Genomic DNA, 7,500 nt, shown 5'->3' with positions numbered 1-7,500 from the left:
TAGAAAAATGAAATGAAAAAAATAAATCTGCTGAACTTGAAGATGCAAACATGTCTTCTCAATGGTGACTGTACCCCAGGGTTTTGTCTTCAATGGTGACTGTACCCCAGGGTTTTGTCTTCTCAATGGTGACTGTACCCCAGGGTTTTGTCTTCTCAATGGTGACTGTACCCCAGGGTTTTGTCTTCTCAATGGTGACTGTACCCCAGGGTTTTGTCTTCTCAATGGTGACTGTACCCCAGGGTTTTGTCTTCTCAATGGTGACTGTACCCCAGGGTTTTGTCTTCTCAATGGTGACTGTACCCCAGGGTTTTGTCTTCTCAATGGTGACTGTACCCCAGGGTTTTGTCTTCTCAATGGTGACTGTACCCCAGGGTTTTGTCTTCTCAATGGTGACTGTACCCCAGGGTTTTGTCTTCTCAATGGTGACTGTACCCCAGGGTTTTGTCTTCTCAATGGTGACTGTACCCCAGGGTTTTGTCTTCTCAATGGTGACTGTACCCCAGGGTTTTGTCTTCTCAATGGTGACTGTACCCCAGGGTTTTGTCTTCTCAATGGTGACTGTACCCCAGGGTTTTATAAATGAATGTACACAAGTTAAAAAAACATTTAAAAGAGAGAGAGAGAGAAAGAGAGAGACAGAGAGAGGATTGGTTAAGAGATGTAGATGGAGAGAGGGGATTGGTTAAGAGATGTAAATGGAGAGAGGGGATTGGTTAAGAGATGTAAATGGAGAGAGGGGATTGGTTAAGAGATGTAAATGGAGAGAGGGGATTGGTTAAGAGATGTAAATGGAGAGAGGGGATTGGTTAAGAGATGTAAATGGAGAGACGGGATTGGTTGAGAGATGTAAATGGAGAGACGGGATTGGTTGAGAGATGTAAATGGAGAGAGGGGATTGGTTAAGAGATGTAAATGGAGAGAGGGGATTGGTTAAGAGATGTAAATGGAGAGAGGGGATTGGTTGAGAGGTTCATGTGTTTTTTCCTTCTTTTTGTCCATGTCATGTCTTTCCATTGGATCAGAATGGCTTCAGGAACCTCAGAATACAGTCGTACAGAACGTTGCTACTACCTTAAATATACAAAGCACAAATACACTACAAACCAGGAGAAAATCTCAAATAACAGAAAAACTATTATTTCTCTTTAAAACATAAAAGATATTAAAACAGACCAAATATATTTGTCAGGGGGGGGGGGGGGGGGGGTAGAATAACAGCAGTCCTGTTTTCTGGCTCCTTGGTCTGTTAGCTTCTGAATATCGTCAGTAAAAAAGAACAAATAAAAAGTAGATTGGAAATGCAGGAGTAGAAAATCAAATGAAACCATTCTAGGGAAATAGAGACTGGTATAAAACTCTACAATGTTGTTGTTGTTTAAATGCTTTCTGTTATCTGTTAAAAGGTTGGATCAGTACTCCTTCAATGGTGTGTGTGTGTGTGTGTGTGTGTGTGTGTGTGTGTGTGTGTGTGTGTGTGTGTGTGTGTGTGTGTGTGTGTGTGTGTGTGTGTGTGAGAAAGCATTTTAAACTGATTGGATCTCAACTCCGGTCCGCTAGCTTTGGCACAGTCCAGGCTTTAGTTCTGACCAAGTAACAGCCACACACACACACACAGCCACACACACAGCCACACACACACACACACACACACACACTTTCACACACACACACAGTGCAGCAGCATAGTGGACCAGAGTTAAGACTCCATATCTAGTGACCATGATTCTTCTGAAGGTAGATGTGTGAGTTGTCCTCGTGTCCCCCTCCCCCGCCCTCTCCCTACCCCACCACCCTTCCTGCACCCCTACCTGGGTGCATCTCAACTGTCCCAAGCGTCTTCCCTCTCCTCAGGTCTCTCCTTAAAGACCAGCTAGGAGAGCCAGGTCTGGAGGAGGCCCCTATAGGTAATAGCTCTCAGTCATTTCCTGTCACCTACCAAGCTCTCATATCAGAACTGATGTAGGAAGGTAGACAGGGAAAGGAAACCTCTTATCAACCAATGGGATCCTCCGTCTACTCCACAGGCCAAGATAAAATCCCTATTAGAAAAGGGGCAATCCGTAGTCCCTACAGCCATGTTTTGGACTTCTAAATGAATGATATGTACCTGTTGTCTCAGGGGCTTAATTGAACTGACGCACCCCGTCCCAAGCCACAGTATCAACGTGGTTTACTCTGTAACCATCTAATGCAAAACTGTATAGCCTCAAAACATGCTTAAAACTACATATATATGTTTGTTATATCTTGGTCAGTCCTTGTACCCATAGCGGTCTATGAATTTTAGAGTGGTTACCCTTCTCCAGGCCCTTCCCTCAGCTTTTTACTAAAACAGGAGGTAGAGGTGACACTAAGTTATTTTTTCAACTGCGGATTGCCCCTTTAAGAGGAAAAGATAAGAACAGTCAGGAAGCCACTACAGACAATTGACACACACCCACAAGGAGAGGAAACCCCTTTAAGACTATGGAAGCCCCTCCCCTCCTCTACTGTGAGGCCTGAGACGTAGGGTTGTCACTCTTGCTCTCCTGGCTGGATGGGGCCTTGTTGTTCCAGGGAGAGTTGGCGCCCAGCGCGGGGCTGTTGTTGAAGCTGTCCTCGTCATCGATGCCGTTGGCCGCGTCGAACTGTTGGTTCTCCAGCCGCGTGATCAGGCGCTCGTCCTCGTCCCCGAACTCCCCTCCCATCAGGGTGGGCTCTCCCACCACCATAACGTCCTATAGGGGAGGAAGAAACCATTATTAGAGAGATAGGGGGAGGAGATGACTACCACTACTACCAAAGCTAGCTCCCCTCCTATCAGGGTGGGCTTGTCCTCCACCATCACATCTTAAAGGGGAGGGAGATAACATAATTTCAAAGATAGGGGTGTAGAAGATAGGTTTTCCTGGCCGCTGTGGTCTGGCTTCTGCTTTGCTTGCTCTTTGAGGTTTCAGACCACGTAACTGCAACACACTGACTGCTGATGTAAAAAGGGCTTCCTAAAACACATGTGATTGATTTGACTGCTACTTACTGGTACTTGGCTGGACAGGGGGAAGCTGCTAGCTGGACTCTTCTTCTTGTTGTTGTTGGTGGTGGTTCCTCCTCCGGCACTCATGGTGCTGCCGCCTGACATCTTACGCTTCCTCCTCTTATTAGGGGCCTGTCTGGCTGGTTCAGCTAGAGGAGAGGGGGGGTAGAGAGGAGAGGAGGGAGGGGTAGAGAGGAGAGGGGGGGTAGAGAGGAGAGGAGGGAGGGGTAGAGAGGAGAGGAGGGGGGGTAGAGAGGAGAGGATGGGGGTAGAGTTGGGGAGGATGGGGGGTAGAGTTGGGGAGGAGGGGGGTAGAGTTGGGGAGGAGGGGGGGTAGAGTTGGGGAGGGGGGGGTAGAGTTGGGGAGGATGGGGGGTAGAGTTGGGAGGATGGGGGTAGAGTTGGGGAGAGGGGGGGGTAGAGTTGGGAGGAGGGGGGGTAGAGTTGGGGAGGAGGGGGGGGAGGGTAGAGAGGAGAGGAGGGGAGGGGAGGGTGAGAGGAGAGGAGGGGGGGTAGAGAGGAGAGGAGGGGAGGGGTTAGAGGAGAGGAGGGAGGAGGATAGAGAGGAGAGAAGGGAGGGGTAGAGAGGAGAGGAGGGGGTAGTAGAGGAGAAGATGGGGGGGTAGAGTTGGGGAGGAGGGGGGGTAGAGTTGGGGAGGAGGGGGGGGGGGGAGTTGGAGAGGAGAGGTGGGAGGGGGTGGGGGTTTAGAGCGGAGAGGAGGAGGGGGGTTTAGAGAAGGAGCGGAGGGGGTAGAGAGGAGAGGAGGGAGGGTTGATAGAGGGAGAGGAGGGAGGCGGTTAGAGAGGAGAGGAGGAGGGGTAGATGAGGCGAGGAGGGAGTGGTAGAGAGGAGGAGTGGGAGGGTGTAGAGAGGAGAGGAGGGAGGGGCTTAGAGGGGGGTGGTAGAGTTGGGGCGGAGAGGCGGGAGAGAGAGTTAGGACGGAGGTGGAAGAGGTGTGTGAAGTCTTGGAACCAGTAACCCAATCTGATGTGTCTATGTGTGTGTGTGAGAGGTTGTGTGTATGTGCGCGCGTGTGTGTGCTTACTGGGAGCTGCCTCTCCGGCTCCTCTGGGGGAAAGGGGGGAGAGAGGGAGAGTTTGGTGTTAGGGAGGAGGAGTGTGTGTGTACACGCGTTCACGCATGTGGGTGCACGTTCTGTCTGGCTGTGTGTGTTCGCCTGCACGTTGTGTGTGTGTGTGTGTGTTCGCCTGCACATTGTGTGTGTTCGCCTGCACATTGTGTGTGCGTGTGTGTGTGTGTGTGTGCCTGCACGTTGTGTGTGTGTGTGTGTGTGTGCCTGCACGTTGTGTGTGTGTGTGTGTGTTACCTGGCGGGGCCACCATGCGTTGCCACTTCTGGAAGAGACAGGTCTTGAGACAGTCCCTGGGCTGAGGCTGTAGGTCTTGTGTCTGGACATCAGCTCCTGCATGGGCTCCAGAATCACACACAGCTACAGGAGAGACACATGACGGAGGGAGGGAGGGAGGGAGGGAGACTTGAGATGACAGAGAGACAAGACAACCATTCTTTGTGTAGTGGAAATTACCACCAGGTGTGAATTATTCATGACACGAAAGACAAGACTCTCTCTTCACACGATAACATGTCCTTCACAGTGAACTTCAGTCTAATGTTGTACTAATGTCCGTCCAGAAACTCCCCCTGGATATGAAAGGTTTGTTAGGTGGAAGCTGTATGGCAATATCAGGGGACAATATTAAACTACTACCCTACCTATCAGTACTATGTACTACCCTACCTATCAGTACTATGTACTACCCTACCTATCAGTACTATGTACTACCCTACCTATCAGTACTATGTACTACCCTACCTATCAGTACTATGTACTACCCTACCTATCAGTACTATGTACTACCCTACCTATCAGTACTATGTACTACCCTACCTATCAGTACTATGTACTACCCTACCTATCAGTACTATGTACTACCCTACCTATCAGTACTATGTACTACCCTACCTATCAGTACTATGTACTACCCTACCTATCAGTACTATGTACTACCCTACCTATCAGTACTATGTACTACCCTACCTATCAGTACTATGTACTACCATACCTATCAGTACTATGTACTACCCTACCTATCAGTACTATGTACTACCCTACCTATCAGTACTATGTACTACCCTACCTATCAGTACTATGTTAAAATACTACCCCACCTATCAGTACTATGTACTACCCTACCTATCAGTACTATGTTAAACTACTACCCCACCTATCAGTACTATGTTAAAGTACTACTATACCTATCAGTACTACTATACCTATCAGTACTATGTTAAACTACTACTATACCTATCAGTACTATGTTAAACTACTACTATACCTATCAGTACTATGTTAAACTACTACTATACCTATCAGTACTATGTTAAACTACTACTATACCTATCAGTACTATGTTAAACTACTACTATACCTATCAGTACTATGTTAAACTACTACTATACCTATCAGTACTATGTTAAACTACTACTACTATACCTATCATACTATGTTAAACTACTACTATACCTATCAGTACTATATTAAACTACTACCATTCCTATCAGGAACATGATATCCTCTCACCATTACAATAAGAGGGGAGGAGAGCATTGGGGGGATGATACTTATGGGTCTGTAACTTTCTCACATATCATTATTCACAATTCCTATTTGACTATCCGTAACCATGGTAGCATCCACATTATTGTATTAGTGTTTAGAAATATATTCCATTCTTATTTACAATAAAAGTGACTCATGAGACAATACATTATTAACATGAGACAATACATTATTTAACATGAATTTCTATCAGGAACAAAATCATCTGAAACGCAACCAAAACAAACAGAAAATGCCTCCAACCAGTTTTGTAGAGTCACAAGCCTGATGTCATCATGTGTGACAGTAATATGGGACTACTTTAATACACACAAGGGAATTTATCCTAATACTTTTGGTCCCCTTGAAATGGGGGACTACGTAGAAAAAGTGCTGTAATTTCTAGACGGTTCAGCCGATATGGATGAACAAACCCTTAAATGAAAGCTGACAGTTTGCACTTTAACCTCACAGTCATTGTATCATTTCATTTTTTACTCCTGAATGAATTGACACTTTCCTAAACAAAGGGGCGACTATATTTTAGTTATCCAATTCCTATTCATCTTTAAAATAGAATTGACAGAGTATTGAGTAGATTGGTGACAAAGAAAATTACAATGAAATCTATTATTAAATCTATTATTAAATCTATAATTAAATCTATAATTAAAATCTATAATTAAATCTATAATTAAATCTATAATTAAATCTATAATTAAATCTATAATTAAATCTATAATTAATCTATAATTAAATCTATAATTAAATCTATTATGAAATCTATTATGAAATCTATTATGAAATCTATTATTAAATCTATTATTAAATCTATTATTAAATCTATTATTAATCTATTTGACCTTGTAACAGAGTAACATTAGAAGAAATCCAAGGGGTATGAATACTTTTGCAAGGCACTGTATCAAGGTAGGGATCTATGTTTGTTGTTGATGTTTGTGTGTACTCCCTGGGAGGTAGTGATCTATGTTTGTTGTTGTTGATGTTTGTGTGTACTCCCTGGGAGGTAGTGATCTATGTTTGTTGTTGTTGATGTTTGTGTCTACTCACTGGGAGGTACTGAGCTACGTTTGTTGTTGATGTTTGTGTGTACTCCCTGGGAGGTAGTGATCTATGTTTGTTGTTGTTGATGTTTGTGTGTACTCCCTGGGAGGTAGTGATCTATGTTTGTTGTTGTTGATGTTTGTGTGTACTCCCTGGGAGGTAGTGATCTATGTTTGTTGTTGTTGATGTTTGTGTGTACTCCCTGGGAGGTAGTGATCTATGTTTGTTGTTGTTGCTGTTTGTGTGTACTCCCTGGGAGGTAGTGATCTATGTTTGTTGTTGTTGATGTTTTGTGTGTACTCCCTGGGAGGTAATGATCTATGTTTGTTGTTGTTGATGTTTGTATGTACTCACTCGGAGGTAGTTGAGGGTGGAGTTTGACAGTCCACATCTGGTGATGTTCTTAGACAGCTGGTCTAACATCTGGGGGTCCTGGGCCTGTAGGGTTAGAGGTCAGGGGTTCGAGAGGTCAGGGGTTCGAGAGGTCAGGGGTTTCGAGAGGTCAGGGGTTCGAGAGGTCAGGGGTTCGAGAGGTCAGGGGTTCGAGAGGTCAGGGGTTCGAGAGGTCAGGGGTTCGAGAGGTCAGGGTTCGAGAGGTCAGGGGTTCGAGAGGTCAGGGGTTCGAGAGGTCAGGGGTTCGAGAGGTCAGGGGTTCGAGAGGTCGGACACCATGTATTGATCTGTCTACCATCGCTATTAGACAACAGGTGAATGTGTGTGTGTGTGTGTGTGTTTAACTCACGTGCATGGCCAGTATACTGCGTGGTATCAGTTCACGGTGCTGTCGGATGCTGAAGT

General features: G+C 45.5%; 1 protein-coding gene across 1 annotated transcript in view; it reads right to left on the bottom strand.

The window, feature by feature from the left end:
* Positions 1-1,192: 1,192 nt before the first annotated feature.
* The window catches only part of LOC109886675 (LIM domain-binding protein 1-like), a 26,078-nt gene continuing 19,770 nt past the window's right edge, over positions 1,193-7,500 (bottom strand). Inside the window, 6 exon segments of the mRNA XM_031815675.1 lie at positions 1,193-2,720; positions 3,020-3,165; positions 4,345-4,407; positions 4,410-4,467; positions 7,057-7,140; positions 7,445-7,500. The exon segment at positions 7,445-7,500 is cut by the window's right edge and continues 67 nt beyond it. Of these exon segments, the coding sequence (XP_031671535.1) occupies positions 2,490-2,720; positions 3,020-3,165; positions 4,345-4,407; positions 4,410-4,467; positions 7,057-7,140; positions 7,445-7,500 (638 nt within the window). The 3' untranslated portion in view covers positions 1,193-2,489.

This window comes from Oncorhynchus kisutch, unplaced genomic scaffold, assembly GCF_002021735.2.
Source record: "Oncorhynchus kisutch isolate 150728-3 unplaced genomic scaffold, Okis_V2 scaffold179, whole genome shotgun sequence".
Taxonomy (NCBI): Eukaryota; Metazoa; Chordata; class Actinopteri; order Salmoniformes; family Salmonidae; genus Oncorhynchus; species Oncorhynchus kisutch.
This window is presented reverse-complemented; position numbering and strand designations above follow the sequence as displayed.